General features: G+C 36.3%; 1 protein-coding gene across 2 annotated transcripts in view; it reads left to right on the top strand.

The window, feature by feature from the left end:
- The first annotated feature begins 1,124 nt into the window (after positions 1 to 1,124).
- LOC150084317 (mediator of RNA polymerase II transcription subunit 4-like) overlaps positions 1,125 to 21,928 on the top strand; it is a 65,110-nt gene continuing 44,306 nt past the window's right edge. For both annotated transcript variants that reach the window (XM_090375164.1, XM_090375163.1), the window contains exons 1-2: positions 1,125 to 1,534; positions 12,188 to 12,306. In XM_090375164.1, coding sequence (XP_090231290.1) covers positions 1,470 to 1,534; positions 12,188 to 12,306 — 184 coding nt within the window. In that variant the 5' untranslated portion in view covers positions 1,125 to 1,469. The remainder of the gene's footprint in view (positions 1,535 to 12,187; positions 12,307 to 21,928) is intronic.

Raw genomic sequence — 21,928 nt, 5'->3', positions numbered from 1 at the left:
TAAAACATTAACCTAATGTTAATTGATAGAAAAATACCGCCGTCTGTCGGTTAGTTGGAAAGATTTGAAGTGCCCAAACCCTTCCATCTAAAGTTATTTGAACTTTAGATGGAAGGGTTTAGGGCCCTTTTTATGGTTTTGGAAACCAGACATTGTAACTATTCTTTTGAAGTATAAATCTTTGTTACAATCAGCTAGTTGTTGGGGACTGATAACTTTGGCTTGTTTGTAGACTGTTTCCGTTTTTGGATTCTCTTACCTGATGTACTAATCAGTCTGCTGGACTCCAAAGTCCAGTTTTTATTTTGTATCATTATCATTACCATTGTAAATAGCCTTTATGTATGATCATCATTATAAATAGCCTTTATGTATCATCATCATTGTAAATAGTTTTTACGTATCATCATCATTGTAAATAGCCTTTATGTATCATCATCATTGTCTAGAGTTGCTTTAAATTGTACACTATGTATACTGTTTCCTTTTAGCGACGGATAGGGGAAACCCTGGAACCCCAAAACTTTAATAAAATACTTTGAATCCTGTGGCATCCAAATGTTGCTCCCGACCAAGAGCACAATGCGCACCACGAAAACATTCCCCGCACCATTTCATCGACAGCACAAGCTTGGGTTATTAACACCTGCAAAATGGGTCCATGCACTTTTAATGTTTTTGCCATATTCTAGTCTTACCATCAGCGTAAAACAGCAGGAACCATGATTTATCAGACCAGGCATATTTTTCCAATCCCATTGTGTTGATGTTCCTGAGTACACTGTATTTTTAATGCGCTGTGCAATTTGTGCGTGCCGTGTTCTTCGTTCTTGATTGCTTGCGTATCTTGTTTACTGTTTTAAATTTTACAATCCACAAAAAAAAAAAAAATGCCAATGAAAAGAAATATTAATTAGTATGTATATATTACAGTGCTATATTTACTGTAATATTTATTTATTAAAAATTTAAAATGTTTAAACCTGTCTTAGCAATTTTATTAGTTTAACTGTTTTTAGTGTTTTACTTACCACACTGAACATGTTTTTTTTTTTTTTTGAGTGCTCTGTCCCTATTCCTATTTTTCCCATAAGCCCTGTTGCTTTTAATGCGCGAAATGCCATAGCGGGCATATTTTTAGGGACACATGCACCGCGTTATAGTAGAACGGACTGTACTCTGGGCAGTAATTTCTTAATGGGCCCAATAGGGATGGACACCCTTCCCCAGATATGTTACTACTCTATTCTCTACGGAACAATCTTCCAACAGAGTAGTACTCTGTGAATCTACCCATCATTTCATTGCTCCACAAATGTGTTTTTCCATTCTCTATTGAGAAAAGATCATCGTTATTTGAAATAAATCGTAAATCAACAGCTATGAGAGTATCCACCCCCTCATAGCTGTTGATTTCAGATTGATTTCAAATTGAGAATCACTGAAATAAAGGAGCATATTTCGTCGACATGGCTGTTCTAGGAACTCGCGAAAAGCTTTTACAGCTTGTTGATGACATAGAACTTATTGCAAAGTGAGTGTTTTTTCAGCGGTTTTGTAGGAGATGTTTACTGATATCTAAATGAATAGTTAATGGCATCACATTTCTCTATGAAATCCAGTTGCGTGTGATCGATATCGTGTAAGGCGAAATTTAAAAGAATAATAAATGTTAATAATAAAATAAAAATGGTTTTATTTTCTGTATTCTGCAATAGATTATTATACTGAACCACTTGCAAAAAAATAAATTGTGCCTAAAGGATAAGTTTATAAACCCCGGGGCTCACATCTGGTGAGTATGAGCTTGGCACACCCAGGGTCCTGAGCTGGATATCATCATTCTTCTCTTTCTTGGTGATTCCCTTCCACTTTTGACTTTCTTTCTCTCTCTCTCTGTCTCTCACAGGGTTACTTGGGAACTTTTTTTTTTCCTGGTGCAGCATAAGCCTCAGGCTTCCTTGCATCATATGGATATTAATAATAATAATAACTTCATTTTAACAGTATTGGGCCATAGGAAGCAGTGCCACCTGATAGTATTATGATCGAAAATGTTAAAAATGTATATTGATCATTTTTGGTTATAACTAGAAAGTGATCATAAACATGTAAACCATTCTTGACCATAATGTCATAGCTTGGACCACACATTTTATGATTAAAATTAATTTGTTATTATTATTTTTTTTTTCTGACTTCCTTACTGTGAACTAAAGGTAATAAAAATAACTTTCAACAGTCAGGAAAAAAATGTATTACTCTTGTTTCACTTGCATCCCTGAAATGAACACAAGTGCTCAAATGTTGTCTATTAGGGCTACATTTTTGTTTGAAGTATAAGAAACTTAATTTTTAGCATTTTTATTGGGTTTATTAAAACATTCTTTTATTAATTATTTACATATTGTATGCCCATTCATACTTCTTTAAATTTCTTGTGAAGTGTTTTTTTTTTTTTTTTTTTGCTCATCTCCAATTACACCACCCTCCTTCCCACAATTTCCATACTTTCATTTGGTATCCCACCTCTCTCTTGTAAAAGGCAATTTTCATAAATACAATAAGCCCAATTATAGAATGCTATAGGGTGCAGATACTTTACCCATGATTCATACTCCTGCCCACCAAGTAGATTAGGTGGGAATCATGGGATATACCTTCTCACCCACCAGAAACTCTGGGAGAGGATGAATTATGGTTGCCGGATGAAGGATATTTGTACACTCCAGCTAATTCTGCAAAAGATAGATGCATATCATGTGTGATAATGTATATCTGTAAAATGACAGACATAATTAAACCAGTAAGCTGAAATGAAGATGAAACAGAAAATTTTGCATCATTGTTTAGAGAAAACTTATAGGGAAAGTAATATGGGAGGATATGATTTTTTTACCAAATTTAGGAAAAAAAAGGAAAAAATAGTGGTGCTAGTCAGTACAGTGCCCAAATTTATTTTAACTTTTGGATTCTTCCCAAAATATGCATTGTTTGCAAAGTTGTTCAGCATATTAGAGAGACCAACAGGGTTTGACATTTTAGATAAGGATGCTGAACAGCACCTTCATTTTGGGGAACGTATGTAGTACAGTTTTTGTTTCCCATAGGCACTTGTACACCACTGATTTTCAGTCATTCAAATAATACATCCAGTTGTCATTTTGGGTTATTTTCTACCATTAGTATTTTTTATTTAGTGCTCTGATAAATTGTGGGGTTTCCATAATTGGCTGGTGCTGCTAAGCTGTGGGCTACTGTTCACACTTGTAATACTGATACGTATTATCAGTATTACAAGTGTGATTTCATTTCATCAGATATACACTGGTGTTCAAAGAACGTGCATCACCTAGGAATTTCACATTTCTAACCCTTATTGCGATGGTATGCTACATTAATGACTAGCATCACAAATAGAAATATAAACAAAAGATATTTATTAATAGTTAAGGCCAAAGCTAAGTAATATTTGGCAGGTGCTCTCAAAATATTCCGAAATGAGCATTTGCAACCTTTATACAACAGTATTGGTAAACATGACAATTATCGCTGAAATGTTATCAGACGCCCTCAATTTGTTTCAGTTTATCATTTTAAATGGAAAACAAAATGAAAAGTTCACCAGGTGCAAACTAATATTTAGTTGAACCACCTTTGGCAGTGATGATAGCAGCACACTGTCAAGGCATTGACAAGATCAATTTCTGAAGATAATCAACTGATAGTTTGTGGTTCCAAACACGAATTATGGCTTCCTGAAGTTCACAAAAGGTCTTCGGTTTCTTTCTGGTAACTGCAGATTCCACATGATGCCAATAGTTCTCTATAGGATTCAGCTCCGGGCTGTTTCCTGGCCAGCTAAGAGTTGTAATGGATAGTTCTTCCATCCATTTTTTTACCTGTAACAAATGTAAACACATTACTGTTGAACCTCTAATGCAGAAATGAAGCTAAAGTAACTACAGAAGTGCCTACTTACACTTTTCCCCCGATGACAAGGAGCAGAGTCATCCTGAAAGATGCAGTTACTTGGCAGGTTGAAATAGTCTCTAATGGTTGGCAGCAATTTGCTTTCCAATATAACCAGGTATCCATTGGCATTTACAGACCCTTTTATAAACTGTAGGTGACCTACTCTGCGATACGAAATGCACCCCCATATTATTTGGCTGGTAGGGAATTTCACTGTAGATGCCATACAGTCTGGATAGTATTCTTCACCACGTCTACAATGAATTGTTTGTCTCCCATCAGAGCCATGCAGGTTGAATTTCTTCTCATCCGAGAAAATAACTGACTTCCACTACTCGGGGATCCATTTAACATGCTCCTTACACCAATTTAATTGGGCCTTTTTCATTTTTTGTGTAAGGAGGAGGAGCTTCTTCTTAGGATGACGGGCTATATGTCCATTTTTGAAGAGCCATCTTCTGACTGTTTGCTGCACTTGCTACCACTCTTGTATGTTCTTCCCATTCTCTTTTCAGCTCAGATGAAGAAGCTTTTCATCTGAGCTGATAGCATTTCAAAAGTGCATAAGCATTTCAAAACGCGGTCCTGTTTTGGCGTATCAACTCGTTTGTGTCCAGTTCCTTTTTTCCTATCAGCAGAACCAGTATTCTTGAGTTTGGAAAGAAATCTACTCACTGTCGACTGATTACAAGACACTCTAAGCAATATGATGGGAAGAACATCCTTCCTCACATAAAGCGACAATAGCACTCTTTCTTCATGGCATCAACTGCATGTACCTTGCCTTTCTGATACAACAAGGAATGACTGCAACTCTTGCAGAGCGTGCTTATATAGCTGAAAGTAACAGCTAATGTAATATTACGTCATCACCTATGCGTCCACCAAATACGGAGGATGCGGAAAGGTTAGAGAATGACCACCGCACATCCCCGGAGCAATATGGCCTTAGTTGCTAATGCTCCTAAAAACCAAACAACAACCACCTATGCATGTCAATCTTATTTGATGCAATCTGTAAGCAATATTGCCATATATGCACGTTATTCAGATGACAGTTATAATTTAAAGGGTGATGCACTTTCTTTGAACACTAGTGTATATCAATCTTTGAGATTAATGTATTGATGTATACATTAATTTATGAAAGTATGTATTCTCATAGTCATTTTATGTCAGATCTACTAATTTGCACTTGTTCTAGAAGCTGTTGTTGTTTGTTGGATTTATTGGTGCAAGGGCTACTAAGGCCATAATGCACCTATTTCAATCTTATTTGGTACATGATTGTTATATTAAATAAGAGGATTCAGATCAGATGATATTTGTTTATCATTTTGAGGAAGGTAAAAACATCATTAATATCTTGTCGGTCTCCGAGAATCTGTTGTAAGGTAAGTTTATTAGAAGAATATAGATGTGAAGAGGAAGCTGTTTTTCGTTCTCTCAGATATAATGGGCATTCAATGATCAAGTGGTTTACTGTGAGTTGAGTTTGGCAGTTGCTGCATAGTGGAGGGTCATCCTGAGTGAGTAAATAACTATGAGTTAGGTGAGTATGTCCTATTCGAATTCGGGCAAGTACTACTTCTTCCTTTCTATTGCCTCTTAGACTTGATAGCCACTTCTTGTGGCTTACAAGCCTAAGAGCCAGTTCTTGTGAGATCTAAAAGCAGGGACATGAAATATTTTAAGGGGCTGTAAGCTATAAAAATATGGAAACCTCTGGTTTTGTCCATGTATCAAACCTTTGTTCAAAGCAATAATCAGAATCTTCAGAGCAGATTTACAGATTGTTTTCAGCCTTATAACTTGTTTAGTTTTTCAAACCTAAACACTTACTCATAGACACAAACATGTCGGATGACATTGCTGTGTATTGTATTATATATTGGTAAGGATATATACTTCAGCATACACAGATTTAATTCTAAAATTGTTTGTAGAAATAAATTATAGTTGTATCTATAGCTAGATAGTATCATCTGTAAAAGCTAACATATTGAATTAATTGGAACAATTCCTATGGGACAAAAATGTCAAACCAGCTATATGTTCATGATCAGTTGATAAATATTTATGCTTAATATGCATGGCAAACTTGGCATGAACATTGTCATTTGATATTTGCATTACTGAACAAGTTTTTGTGTGAGTGTGAGCAAGGCACTATCCCTAATAGAGATATGTAATTCTGTCAAGAAATCGTAGCATTATCAAAGATAAGTATAGGAGCAGAAGAATCCTTTTTGCAAGATATGAAGCCTGAGAGAGAGGTTTTGGGGGCACCACCCCGAATGTGGGAACAATATTCCATGGTAGGGTGAATTTGTTATTTGTACAGAGTGAATGGCTGTTTGGAAGAAAGTAATGCCAAGAGCAAAACAGAAAACCCAGTTTTTTGTAAGCAGAGGAAGCAATATTTGTAATGTGTTTATGGCAAGAGAGAGATTAGCCCCAATAGAGATATGTAATCCTGTCAAGAAATCGTAGCATTATCAAAGATAAGTATAGGAGCAGAAGAATCCTTTTTGCAAGATATAAGAAAGGACTGAATTTTAGAAGGATTGAAATTAATTAAGTTATTTTTGCCCTATTGGAGAATTACCTAGTCAAATGAGAATTACCTGAGAATTAACCAATCAGCATTTAAAGAATTGGTAGTGGATATTTGAGAAATTGAAGCTGTTTGTGCAGGTCAAGGTTTCTCACACTGGAAGGTGGAATGCAATTGGCTATCATCAGCAAAACTATGGATAGGATTTACCGTCAATGGAAGGTCATTAATATACAAGAAGAAAAGTGTAGGAGAAAGAACTGAACCTTGGAGAACACCAGCACTAGCAGAGAAATTAGGTGACAGGGAGCCATCTACTGTCACCCACAGTGAGCGGTCAGAGAGAAGACTGGATACCCAATTACAAAAAACAGTTGGTAAACCATAAGATGGAAGCTTATGTGACCAGGACCTTTGAGTGACCGGGGTTCAAGCCCATGGCTGCCGAATACTGTGCTGTTTCTTGTATTCTGTCTATCTTGTGAACTCCTCTGACTGTTTGGTCGTCCAGGAGTATAAACAGAATATTATTATTATTATTATTATGCTAAACACAATCAAAAGCCTTTGAAGTCTTTTCGAAAGTCAACTGCTTGACTTTCACCGAACCTTTCCATTGAATTTGTCCCTAAATTGATAACATAAGCCAGAATATCACCAGTGGATCAACACTGACAGAATCCATACTGGCAACCGTTGATCAGATGGGAGGGTTTTAGATAGTTTAAGAGTTGGCAGTTAATTGATTTCTCTACTACTTTGGAAAGAATAGAAGTAATTGTAGTGGAATGATAATTGGATGGGAGGGATTTGTCACCCATTTTAGTAACTGGCTGGATATGAGCAAATTTCCAAGCAGAAAGAAAAACACCTTTGGAATCAGAAAGTGAAAAAAGGCGACACAGATCAGGAGTAATTTCAGGAGCACAGATTTTGAGAACAAGTGGATAAATATTGTCAGAACTTGCAGCTTTCTTGGCATCAAGATTCATCAGAATCCTTCTGACATCCTTTTGATGGAAGTCAAAAGGAGGCATTGAATAGAGTGTACTGGGAATGGTGGTTTACCAAGATCATTAATACATGAGTTTGAAGTAAAATAGAATGCTAGTAGGTCAGCTGTCCTTGGCTGAAATAGCAATAGAACTATCTGGTTTTGACACAGTTGGAAACAGAGATGGGCAAAAGTTGCATCCAATAGCTTTGGCAAGAGACCAGAATGTCTGGCTACCATTTGGACAAGAAGCAAGTTTTCTACTCTTAGCCTGTTCAAAATCTAGAATCTAGTTTGAACTGATTAATAATTGCTTTACAATTGTTGTGAGATTTGGTGTAGGCAAAAAATGAAACTGAAGATTTGGAAACAAGCCAATTACAATATGCAACATTCTTCTCATGAACAGCCTTAGCACATTTATTGAAAACCAAGGTATAGATAAAGGACGAGATTTTAAGGTGGAGTGTGGAATAAAGGATTACATCCCTACAACGATAATTTTACTGACATGATCTGAGCAAACATTGACATCAGAAGTTTTGAAACAGTAATCCAACCAAACAAAAGAAGAAAAGAAATCTTGCAGATCATCCCATTTTGCATTCTTGTAATGCCAAACAACACGAGGTTGGGGATGGCCACGAGAAAAAAGCTTCATTGGAAAAGACACCATCACCAAGTTTTCATCTGAGGTGCCTAGAGGACCACTCACTTCAACTGTGTACTTAGAAGGGTTGTTCATGAGAAAAAGATCAATCATGTTGTTGGCTGTATGGTTAAGATTGTCTGGTATTTTGGTAGATAAATAAACAATCTGTGCGAGGTCATTAGTGATTGCAAAAGCCTTAGCGTCTCAACCAACTGGGTCCATGTGACTAGAAAACGGATGCCAACTGGAGTTGTGAACATTAAAATCAGCAAGGAGAATTACCTCACTGTTAGGAAAGTTGGACTGGAGAAAGTCAAAGAGTTCAAAGTGATTAGTGGAGTTAGGAGAATGATAGAGGCAACAGATCAGGTGAATTTGACAGAATGTGGTAGAAATTTTATGCCAGAGAAGATTGAAAAGAGGAGATTCCAAATTACTAATTCTCTGACAGGGAATATCAGAACAGACGTGCACCTTTGAAGCAAAAGGAATTATACAGCGAATAATTCAGACAACTGAGAAGAGCAGTGCTTGAATCAATCGATAACTGAGATTCGGTCAGAAAAAGTACATTGGGTTTGGTAGACTAAGTGGAAATGGACATGATTGAAACTGAGACAAAGCCAGTTACGATATGCGACATTCTTCTCATGAACAACCTTAGCACATTTATTGAAAACCATATTCGTGAACTGAAAGAGAGTGTTTGTGAGGTTTAAACCTTTTTGCAGATAAGTTTTCTCTCTTAGTTTGACAATTCATGGTGTATTCAGTAGCAAGAAAAAGTTGGAGGGATGTGCTGTATGAAGTAATGAAATTTTTGGATATGGTGTACACTGGTAAGAACATATCCAGCTTCTTGACAACGTCCCCCCGCATACACATTACTCGGACTCCATCCGTCACTATCTGGCAGAGTAGAGGCAGCGAGATTATACACTAGCTGATCCAGAAGCCTCCTAGAGAGTTACCAATAGGTTCGGTCTGGTATACTAACTAGTATACTGGACCGAACTAGTATAGCCTGTGAACACTGTTTTAGGAGCTGTACTCTCAAAAATCTCACCATGATGTCCATCATAACCTCAAAAGATATCGGTCATACTGCAAGATGGAAGGGATGGGAGTGGGTTTACCTTTTCACACTGTTCAGAAAACTTCATACCCATATTGTAGTTCCCAGATCCCTTTCCTCCTCCACTGTTTTTAATTCAACCCTACCAAGTTGTTTAATTTTTTTTGTGGATTGCTATTCCCCATCTACGTGACCTTGCATTTAGCAGCATTAAAATATAGCTTCTCTGACCATCTTTGAAGTCTGTTCAAGTCATCCTGAAGGAGCGTTGCTTGACACTGATCATTAACGACTCTGCCAATTTTTGTCATCTGCAAATTTTGACATCACACCCTCAATCGCCTTGTTGATATCATTTATGAAAATGTGAAAAATAGTGGTCCAAGAGTATCCTTGAGGGACCCCACTCCTGGTATTCCACCAATCTGAAGAATATCCATTAATCACAATCCTCTTCCTTCTGCCCTGCAGTCACCCAGCAATCCATCTTAGAATCTTACCAGTAATCTAAATCTCTTCAAGCTTATACAGTAACCTCTCATGAGGGATCGAGTCAAATGCTTTGCTAAAATCCAAATAAACTATGTTGAAAATTGTTCTCTAAATCCAGCTCACAAGTAACTGTCAAAATAGCCTACTAAGTTAGTTAAACATGATTTTCCCTTAAAGCCATGTTGAGTGTCCTTCAGAATGCCATATCTATCTAAATGTTCCTGCATTGCACTCTTAATCATTGCCTCTAAGATTTTTCTACCACTGAAGTCAGACTAATTGGTTTTTAGTTACCAACTTCACTCTTAGAACCACTTTTATGTATTAGCAATACATTGGCACTTCTTAAATCCAAAAGAATCTCCATTGAGTCCAAATACGCACTCATAATTAACCTCAATGGTTCGATATGCTCCCTTGTGCCCTCTCTGTAAACTACAGGGTATATGCCATCAACTCCAGCAGCCTTACTTGCCTTTATGATCAAAAGTTTTTATAATAAACAATCATCTGTAATTATGACATCACTAATTTCATATGACTCAGCTTCGTTCCCACAGCCACTTCTCAGCACGAAGGGTCTTTCTTCAGTAAACACTGATGCAAAGTGCCTATTCAATTCATCTGCAACATTAACTTGGTAATTAAGACTTTCCCACACGCAGTGTTACAGGGGACCAATCTGATTAACTTTCCTCTTTGATGTATTCATATACATCAAAGAAGAAAGCTAATCAAAGCTAAAGCAAACATGAAAAATTCCTTGTCCCCATTCTTTCTCATATGTAGCAATGTCCTCCCTGAGTTTAATTGTGGTACTATCACAGATGAACTTGTACCTGTTGTAGGCTTCAGTACTTTCCATTGCTTCGTAACTATCCGATGCTTTTTCTGCTCTTTTTGAGCGGGGAGCTCCGCAGTCATCCATTTTGGCATCCTCCTCCTGCAGTATTTTCTTAAAGGTATGTATGCATTTGTGACTTCTGTGATTTATGTTTTAAAAGTATTCCATAATTTGATCATCCTTTGGCAATCAGCCCGATTCACAGATGCCATATAGCACCCTGTCAAACTGTCAAAGCCCCCTCTTTTGTAGTTAAAACCCATGCCTTTACTTTTAGCTACTGCAACATATTTCTTCATCTTCCAACTGACGATTGCATGATCACTTCCTGACAATGGTTCCTATACTTTAAGCCCTGTGATGTTATCTGATTTTCTAGTAATGATGGGATCAAGAATATTCTCACCCCTAGTACTTTCTCTAACATGCTGGTACAAGTCATCAGCATCTAGTTTATTTAAAAAAGGTTTTCCCCATGGTGAATTTCCCTTCCACTTATTCCAGTCAATCTGAGGCAGATTAAAGTCACCCATAATAAAACATTCACACTTGCTTGCCCATTACATCTGCATGTAAAGACCCTCCTCATATCCTTCATAGTCTTCTGGTCTATAAATTACTCCCTCTCTCATTGTTCCTTTGCTTCCAACTAGCTCACACCACACAGATTCTATGCTGGCAGACATAACTTCACACTCAGCAAAAGCTTTTTTTGCGCTCAGGTTCTTTTTGATAGGAAGCAGCCTGATAAAAGCAGCTTTTGATAAAAACTTTTCTATTTCTTGTTGCTGAAAATTATTTGACTAGCACTTGGATAGTTAAATGACTATGAGGAATTTCACCTACATTGGTCATTTTGGCTTCCAGTTATTATGAAGTAAACATCTGCTTTACTTGTGAACCAATAAATATTCCAGTTTTCAACAGACAGTTTTGGGAAAGTATCATGTTTAGGATAGAGTGCTTTAACAAATTGTTTGACCAATCCCAGCTTGATATGGAACAGTGGAAGCAAGACTTCATTTCTAAACCAAGGGATTGTTTATTAGACCCTGCATTTCTGTAACTACTATAGCAGAAATGCAGTGCATACATCTTATCATGATCACCCATAGGCATTCCAAAATAGGCTTTGTGTACATTGTAAAACTTGGATCCAACAATGTTATTCTTCACCAGCTTTGGACCTATATACTCTACTGTCCACAAGCATGGCAGAACAAGCCTAGAGATTACTTGCATGTTTGTTAGCCATAGTTGCAGAAAAACGGGGGTGAGGGAATTGATTACAGTATATGAATACTATAGGTTCTTATATATATATATATATCACTGTATTGGTACACATTTATGTATCACATATAAATGCCACAAAAAAAACCCCTTCAATTATACAATTAGTGCCAAAACATTGACACTAGAGAAGAACCAGTGACACTCTTGGATTCAGCACACAAAATATGCATAAGAAACAGTTAAATATAAACAAACTTTTATTGTTACATAGTTGTATAATTTTAATAATGTTGAATACGAATTTCAGGTACCATCATATAATGAAATGTATTTTGTAATTGCTTTTTTAATGTTTTATTAAGGGAATTGTTTGAAAATTTGATTGCACCAAAAAATCAAAAGCTTTCAGCAACTGAGCAGTCCCAGCTGGCAGAGCTTTTAGTTGCAAAAGACCAAGAGTTGAAAGCTACTTTAAGAGTTGGTAAGTGTATATTTTCAATTTACATGAAATTATCTTAGCCACAACTCTTTTTCCTCATCTCATAATTGTTTTTAATCAGTCAACTGGTTTCTTATGGTTCATCCTACTTCCTAAAACTTTTCTCACCCTGTAATTACCAGAACAAAATTTGGGTCAACAGGATCAAAAGAATAGAATCTTGATATGTTTTTATTAATTTTTATAATTTTCACCATAGGGAAAGGTTCTATTCTGAATGGATATTGAAATAAGACTGCCTACCTAATATCAAGTCAGGCCTCCATGGGCTTGAAGAATGGCTTGCACACATTGTGGCATGAACATTACAAGGTGCTTGAACAAATACAGAGATGTGACATGCTGTTTCCATATTGGAGGGCAGAAGTTATATTCATCTGACAGCTTATTTGGTTGCACAGATGCTTGATAGTATTCAGTTAAAAAATGAAGGGAACACCCTCCAGTGTTCCCTTCATTTTTCCCAAGTTTTTAGTGTTCAGCAAACCATTTCTGCTTACATCTGGTCCTGTGGCATGATGCATTATCCTGTGGGAAGATGCCATAGCCTTTAGGGAATGGCAAGGACATCAGCATGTGTACATGGGTTGCTATGATAATGTATTAGGTCTCTGCTGCACACATATATCAGAGGAGCTAAGATATCCCAGCAAAACATTTCCCAGACTAGAGCATTGCAGCCACCAGTTTGCACCCTGCATGCCAGATCCATTGTCACTTGCCGTTTGCCACACCAAACTCCCATCCATTGGCATGGCACAAGCGGAAATGTAGTTTGTCTGATCACCATACTTTTCATCCACTGTCTGACTGTAGTGTTCACAGTACTAGGTGAGAGGCAATTATATGCAGGCAGGAAGGAAGGTAGAGTTGGCTCTCTGCTCTGATACTGCATCTTATGAAAATTACTTTGACCAGTCCTGCTGTAATGTATAAACTACCTTACATTGTATCCTTGGTCAATTGCATTACTGTGACTGTCATGTTGATATGTATGAACTAGTGTATTTGTTTCTCACTCGCATTATCCACTATTGGTTTTGCATTAGAAGTTCTGTATAAAAAGGTTGTTTTGCTCTTTGTCTGCTACTTGTAGTGCACTCTCACAAGGGTAGGTCAGGAACAGGTTCTAAACAGGTCGACTAAACACTCGTTCTTAGAGATGGATATACCTCCCCACGTTGCACCAACAGTTGTCTCTTTGAAAGTCTGTCATATCATGGCCTCTTTTCCCATTCATTCCCATAACACTCTGTGCCTGCTGTGCATGTACCAAAACATCAAAGGTTGATTATTCATCTGGCTGAGTCGTTATTTCTGACACAGACCATTTGTGCCTATTAGAGTTGATAGCTCTATTTCAATGGCCTTTCAGTGTGTTTATAAAGTTAACATTATCATGTGTAGTAAAAAAATTGTATATTTTTGGCTGAAAAATACATGTTTAAAGTTTTTATGAACAAAAAGCTGTGGGCACTATGAGATGATTAATATATTATCGTGATAATGCATATAACTGTCTCAATTGGTAAAATAAATTCAGTAAAAAATGTGTTTATGGCTGCGTTATAATTTTCTAAAACTGGAGTTCTGTGCTCACTAGGTTATATATGTGTGTATATATATATATATTTTTTTTTTTTTTTTTTATTAAGTTAGAGAAATAACTGCTGTAAAAAGAAAGGGGCAGAGATTTTGTTTTAATATTGGGAGATTACAACAATCTTGTATATCTTAAGTTCTTTCCAGGGGGGCTGAAGAGTAACTTGAGCATATAAATATGCTAATTTGGAAATATATAAGGAGGTTATTCTGGAAGCTACTTCACCTAGTAGTAGCTTCCAGCTTTTTATAACAACAAAAAAGGGATTGTTCAAGGTATGGACCAAAATGGATGAAAAAATAATTGATGATCTTAATGGTATAGAAGAGAGATGCATGGAATAATTACAAATTATTGGGTGCCCTGGAATCTTTTATAATGTAAATTAATGTGTGATAAAGTTACTCAGAGGGTTAAGTATGCTAAGGCAAATTGAACAGACATCCTTAGCTAAGGGTTCAAGAAAATAAATGGAATTCTTTTCTTATTGTGGGAAGCAGTATTTTATATATAGTTATATATATATATATTCCCAACTGCCTCTATGTCCATTGCAGCATTTGTCAATAATAGGAGTGTGAGTGTACGAATGCAATTCCAGGAATATTTACTCTTATAAAAACTACTATAAAACACATTTACTCTTATAAAAACTACTATAAAACACATTTACGTTGGAAATACAAAATGTAGCTGCTGTATAACCCCTTTTTTCTTTACAACAGGTTTCCTCAGTTCCTCCAAGGCACACCTCTCAGCTGCCTGACTGCTGTTACTATCAGAATTTCTTCCAGATAAGGAGGATTATTTTCTCACCTCCAAAGTCTACATAAGTTCTCAAAATAGGCAGCGTACATTCTCCTGAATCAGGACACTATCAGTATTGATTTTCAACAGGACATTTATTACATGTACACTATTTACGTGAATATTACGAAGATAATGAAAAATGAACATATCACTTTTTTTTTTTAAATTTTGAATTAATTTTTTTATTACAACGACCTAATCCTGATTATTTCCAACTAGCCATTACTACATTTATCATTTTTTAACTTATACTCTCTTTTATCCTAACCCCCAATCATATAATATATATATATATATATATATGATGTAATATAAAAGTTAGACAAGAGTAATAAAAATAAATAAATATAAAGCTATCATTAGAGGCAGCAAATGCAAATCCTCCACATGAAGCCTAATTATATCTGCTAATTATTTTAATTTTTTTAATTAAATTATTTTAAATATCAGATTTATTTCAATTAGCAGATATATATATATATATATATATATATATATATATATACACACACACAGAGCCACTTCCCAATTAACTTAAGGGTTGCGTTCCGCGGAACTCTACTTAAGTCGGAATTTCCCTCATGCTTGTGCAGCACTCGCAACGCTGCTCTCTGAATTAATTGAATCAAAAAAGAAATGTTCGACGAACATGTGAATAGAATTATTTACTGTATTTATTCAATTTTTTATCTCATGTGCAGGAAAAATTACAAAAGCGTGCATTTTAAAAATTATAAAATTACAAAAGAGAGGAGACAGACATATAATGTCAGTAAGTTTTACCTCTTGAGCATCGTTGCCAGAATCGACGTCTTCAGTTGATAAGTATGCCGCTACAGAGGTTGAGGGCTGTGGAGATTTAGAAGGGGTCGGCCGCTCAACCTTACGAAAGAACATATTAATGGATGACTGGATGGTGGCTTTTTTCTTTTCATCATAGATTCCTTTGTAGTAAGCAAACATTTCATTCACCAATCTGTTAACTTTTAAGAATCGTTCACTGTCAGAATCCATCTTCTCAAACCTCGCCATTGCCGATGCAATTTCACGAAATGCATTGCCATCTCTCTGGTGATGAAGTATCTCTTCTACTCATTTTGTTCATCTTGGGCTTCGTCAGCATTTTCTTCTTTCACTATTGCTGCCTGCAAGTCAATAAGTTCTTCGTTAGATAATTCCTTTTCTTCTTCCTCTATTAACTCCTCCACGTCTTTGGCATCACCCTCCAACTGAAGTAGCTCTGCAACCCTTTACAGTCTTATCTGTAACCTCTTCATATTAATCTTTTTCAAATCCTTCGAAGCCTATCATGTGCTGTGGGCATATTTTCTTCCATGCACCATGTAAACAACTTTTAGTAATTTCCACCCAGGCCTTATTAATATGTCATGGTAAATATTGTAAGATTTCCAAAAGTCTCTTAACATAATTTTTCTCACCGTCTACTGCAGACAATGCCTGAGCAAACGTAAATAGTATACTTTTAAATTTGAAAGAACACCTTGATCCATAGGTTGGATGAGTGAAGTCGTGTTTGGCGATGGCGATAGAAATGACTCTCACTTTCGAATTGAAATCATCTATATGCGTAGGATGTCCGGGAGCATTATCTAATACAAGCAAATCTTGAAAGGAACGTCATTGGCTTTACAATATTTTTCAACCTTGGGAATGAAACATCATTTAAACCACTCCTCAAAGAGATATTGCTATCCATGCTCTCTGGTTCAATCGGAAATGCACGGGTAGGGTGGCTTTATTGATGCCCTTAAATGCACAAGGATTTCCAGAATGGTACACAAGCAATGGTATTAATCTGTAATCTCCTGCTGCATTAGCCCCAAGCAAGAGTGTGGCCCTATCTTTTGAAGCCTTGAAACCTGGCATTGTCTTTTCCTCTTTGGCAATGTATGTTTGATCTGGCATTTTTTTCCAATACAGAGTGGTCTCATCAACAATAAAAATTTGCTGCGTTGAATAGCTGCCTTCATCAATAATTTTTTCCAACAAGCCACAAAATTTCTCTGCAGCTGCAGAATTGGCACTGGTGACTTCACCGCATACTTTAACGTTGTGGAAACCAGTGCAATGCTTGAAATTATTAAACCACCTGTTGCTTGCCACGAACTTGGCTTGGGGTTCGCCGTACTTATCCTTAATATCTTCATAAATACTTCTTGCTTTTGCTTGAATGGCCATTGGACTCAGGGGCACATGCTTCTGAATCTGATTTTCCATCTATATTATTAATAGCTGTTCCATCTTCAATATAGCACTTGAACACTGTTGATCTTAATTGCGTTGATCCTTTGACCTTTTCTTTTATATGCACACTGTCCTTTAAAAGAGTATTCATTGTTGAAGCAGCAAGACCTAATTCCCTTGCAATAGATGACAGACTTTGTCTTGCTTTGTACTTCTTATTCATTTTCATCTTCATTTCTAAAACAATTTTGTTTTGTTTCCTGGCACTGCCAGCATTTGCACTTTCCATTGGTCCCTTTCCTTTCATCATTGTAATACATAAATAGGAATGAAGAAAAAATTCTGAAAATTTATTTATGTTTTTTGTGATTGAAGATTTTAGTGAAGGGAACTCATTTCACCCTAATACCATAATGTAAAATCCCACAGAATTCCGGTTATCGAGATTATCATAAATGCAATAAGATTGAGTTTCCTACTTGTTTATAATAGATTACGCTATAAATAAAAGCCCAATAAACTGGAAAGTGCAAATTGTTTTTTGGTTGTGACCTCAAGAAACGTGCTTTAGAAAAATATCACAAAGGCGTTCAAAATTGATTCTTATATGGAAACATATGATAACGATGGAGGTGTAGGGTAATTTCCATTATAAATATGACCTTTTAGAGAGATAAATAGCTTAGTAATATAGTGAAATTTTCAACTTCCAATGACTTGGAACGAATTTCAAAAAAAAAAAAAAAAAAAATGTTATTAGGTTGACATCACGATATTTTCACAATATCTACAGATGCAAAATACATTTCCATATATTTTTCAGTTGGCACTGGCTGGCAAAAAGAGTATTACGTAAGTCGGGGAGTTCCTGTGTGTATATATATATATAGTATAGTGTGTGGGTACACACACACACACACACACACGGGTAACCTTTGTATAACACGGTAGTTAGGTTCCTATAAAATCTTACGTAGTGTGAAACTATGTTATATAAGAACCAGTACAAAAAGAGGAATTACATTCCAAAAGCTAACAAAAATACACCATTTTTTTATAACTATTGGAAACTTAATTTTTATTAAAAATAGTAATTACTGAACAAATGTCTTACAAACTGTGAAACATATATGTCAGATAATGGCGTTCATTTAATTTTCTTTTTCTTCTTCATCTCTGCTAAGCACAATCAAACAAGAATTTTTTCTCTGACAGAAAATCTTCACCTTCTGAACTTTCTTCTGCTCTGTATCTTTGTGTATCTCTTTTGTGTATCTGCTGCTCTCTTTAAAAAATCAGTAATCTGGGTTTGTTTGCTTTTGCTTGATAGATCTTTGTAAATTTCATGGCATGGAGCTAAGCATTTTTGAAGTTTCTTTTTGAACTTTGTGCTCCTTTCAGTTGAAGGATCTGCATTCAAAAAATAAGATTCTAATTGCTCATCCAAGTTTATGCCTTCCTGTATGCTTTTTTGTGTAAAATTCAGAATTTTAGAATTTTCAACTTGCCTGTCATCCTCTGAATTTATTTGGTTTACCTCTGATCCCGTTTCCACCAAATCTGCTTTGCCAGCCTCTTTTTCTACCAGTAATTCTTGAACGTCTTCAGTAGTCATATCATCAAAGCCTTCCCCTCCTACCGACTTAGTAAGTTCTACTATTGTACCAATTCTGTTTTCTGCCGGTTCAACCATATTTCCTGAATGAGCGGACTCTGGCCATACATTTTTCCAACACGCATTTAATGTTGGCGGTTTTACTTCTTTGAGCAGTAAAGCTATGATTCTGATAGAACCCACAATCGAAAATTGTTTCCATGCCTCCATCACTTCAATAGATTCAGAATCTTTTTTTTTTTTTCCAAAATCCATTGTAACGATTTTCTGATGTAATGAGTTTTAAAGGTAGATATAATGCTTTGATCTAATGGCTGAATTAAAGAAGTTGTATTAGGTGGCAGGAACATTACTTCAACATTTGGATGACTTAAATCTTTTTGGATGGCCTGGCGCATTATCCAATAGTAATAAAACATTGAAATATAGATTTTTCCACTTTAAATAGTTTTCCACGGCTGGCACAACACAATTTATAAACCATTCTTTAAATAAATCAGCAGTTACCCAGACTTTTTTTATTTTTTTTATCATCATTTTTTTTTTATTTTACAGTACTTTTATTATTTTATTTATTTTTTTTTTATTTTTATTTATTTATTTATTTATTTTTTTTTTTTACTTTTATTTATTTATTTTATTTTTTATTTTTTTTACTTTCTTTCTTTTTTATTGTCAATCCAAATTGAGTGTTTTTTTATTTTTTCGGTTATTGGCAATTGTGGACAAGCTGCCATATTTGTGGAAATGAAAGATCCTGCAGCAACAGCAGTTCTAATTTTCTGTTAATTTTTCCTTATGGTCTGGATTGTTGCTTACTTTAAACTTTTTGCAATGTATGGTACCTTTCCCCTTTTTTAAAATTATCCAAAATTTGTCTCTTTGGTTCCAGAGAAATAGTTTCTTTTGAGCAATGCTTTTTTACTTTCCTTAGGCATAATTTAGGGCTGGAATTTAATTCACAACAAAGAAATTGTTCCAATACATTTCTTAAGAACAAAGTAGTAATATATATATACCTGGAAAATTTTATAAATGATCAAATAAAATCCAAAATAACCTTATAAAAGCCACGAACTGCATGCTTGGAAGTTGCAATATTTTATGGTCTCAAACAAGAACAAGTTCAATAGCACAGAACCTAACACAGGGATTTCCCAACAAAATAAAATATCGGGATTTCCCAATAATTTTTTTTTGCATAACAACTAGCAAGTCAACAGCAGAGATTCACAAAAAAGAATGGAAATGTTCGAAAAAATACATCCCCCATAATAGAAGGGTTCCCCTTTGCACAAAAGTTCAAAAATACTGTGTTATATGAGGTTTGCCGTAATTCTCTGTGTTAGAGCAAAACCGTGTTGTAGAGGTACCATGTTATATGGGGTTGCCTGTTTATATATGTATACAGGGTGATTCATTACCATTGCGACAAACTTGCAGGCGGTGTAGGGGGCACAAAGACAAATTGGAATCACATAGCATTGCAGGGTCCGAAATGCCTTCCTCGTGCGGTAGAGGACGTTGAACGGGAGGTCGCGTGAACAGCGATCCCGCTGGAAGTCAGCATTTGCGAACCATTTCTGTTGAAGAAACCAAGTAGCAAAAGTCCTCCAGAGTGGATAATCTGCAAGCTCCAATGATTGGACACGTTGCAGATGGTATGAACTCATTTGGTTTGTTGACAGTATCCTCCATACAGTGGATTGGGAAATACCCAATCGTTGGCCTATCGCTCGAGTACTTGTACTCGGATTGCCTTCTGCAAGACGTAGGACATTCTCCTCATTGTCTGGCGTCCTCGTCATTCGCTCTCGATTCATGGTACCTCTCGTGAAACAACCAGTCTCACGTAACCTTCTGTGCACACGCGCGAAAATCGTATGATGAGGAGCACGCCTGTGCGGGAAACGTTCCTGGTACAAGCGCAGAGCGGCGCGCTTGTTACAGTCCACAGCTCCATACGCGAGGTGTATGTCAGCCAGTTCAACATTTGAATACTTGTCCATCCTACTGCCTCGGGAACCGGTTCGCAAGTGCTGACTTCCAGCGGGATTGCTGTTCACACGACCTCCCGTTCAACGTCCTCTACTGCATGACAAACATTTTGGACCCTGCAATGCTATGTGATTCCGCTTCGTCTTTGTGCCCCCACCTCCTGCAAGTTTGTCGCACTGGTAGTGAATCACCCTGTATATACACACCCACACATAACAGAGCAATATGGCCTTAGTTGCTAATGCTCCTGAAAAACCAAATAAACAAACAAACATCCACATATATCTGTTAAATATAGAATCTTTCTCCATGAACCATTTTCGTCACAGGTTTTCTCAAAGATAACAATACTCTGAATCCTCAGATGAGTTAATCACAATATCATACAGATTCTTAACCCAACTATTTTCCAAATCATCATACTGTGTATATATTTAAAATAACTAAATGCAACAAGGCATAATATGTTAAGAATAAGAGTTTTATATCTATATAATATTGGTGTGGATACACCATAGATAACGCTTAAGAAAAAACTATGATAGTAGTGTTGGAGGCATTGTTTCTGCTGTATCTTAAATATGTGCTCATCCTTCACAGTGAGGTGCCATGGTATTGCACTACTTCGAATAAGTAACGCCTCACTAATAGAGAAGAATATTGTTACTTATTCTCGGTGGGCACCACCACCGAGACGTAATACCGGGTACCTGCCCACCCACCCACCGATGATAGGCCAATAGCTTTGAAATGGTGCCGTCTGGGTGGTGGTGCCCACCGAGAATAAGTAACAATAGTCTTCTCTATTAGTGAGGCATTACTTATTCAAAGTAGTGCAATACCATGGCACCTCATTGTGAAGAATGAGCACAATATGAGATACAGAGGAAACGATGCCTCCCACACTACTATCGTAGTTTTTTCTTAAGAATTATCTATGGTGTATCCATAGATTTCATTTGTGGAAATGAAAGATCCTGCAGCAACAGCAGTTCTAATTTTCTGTTCATTTTTCCTTATGGTCTGGATTGTTGCTTACTTTAAACTTTATCTATGGTGTATCCACATATTATCTATGGTGTATCCACACCGATATTATATAGATATAAAACTCTTACTCTTAACACATTATGCCTTGTTGCATTTAGTTATTTGTTTTTTTCCTTTCCTTTCCTTTGTTTTGCTAGCACTGCTTTCTCGATTTGCACATTACCCTTTCTTTCCAGCACCCTTTTTGCATCTTTATGTTATGATCCAGAATTGCTCAGTGTTTTTTTTTTATCTCATTTCCACTGTTTCCCCTATACTGCCTACTACTTCCCTTGCTTGAAGGTCCTCACACAGTACCACTTGGCTCAACTGTTATAATTCTC

This window comes from Mastigoproctus giganteus, chromosome 6, assembly GCF_048544385.1.
Source record: "Mastigoproctus giganteus isolate SK-2022 chromosome 6, ASM4854438v1, whole genome shotgun sequence".
Classification (NCBI taxonomy): Eukaryota; Metazoa; Arthropoda; class Arachnida; order Uropygi; family Thelyphonidae; genus Mastigoproctus; species Mastigoproctus giganteus.
Note: the sequence above shows the minus strand (reverse complement) of the source record. Positions and strands in the feature narration are given on the sequence as shown.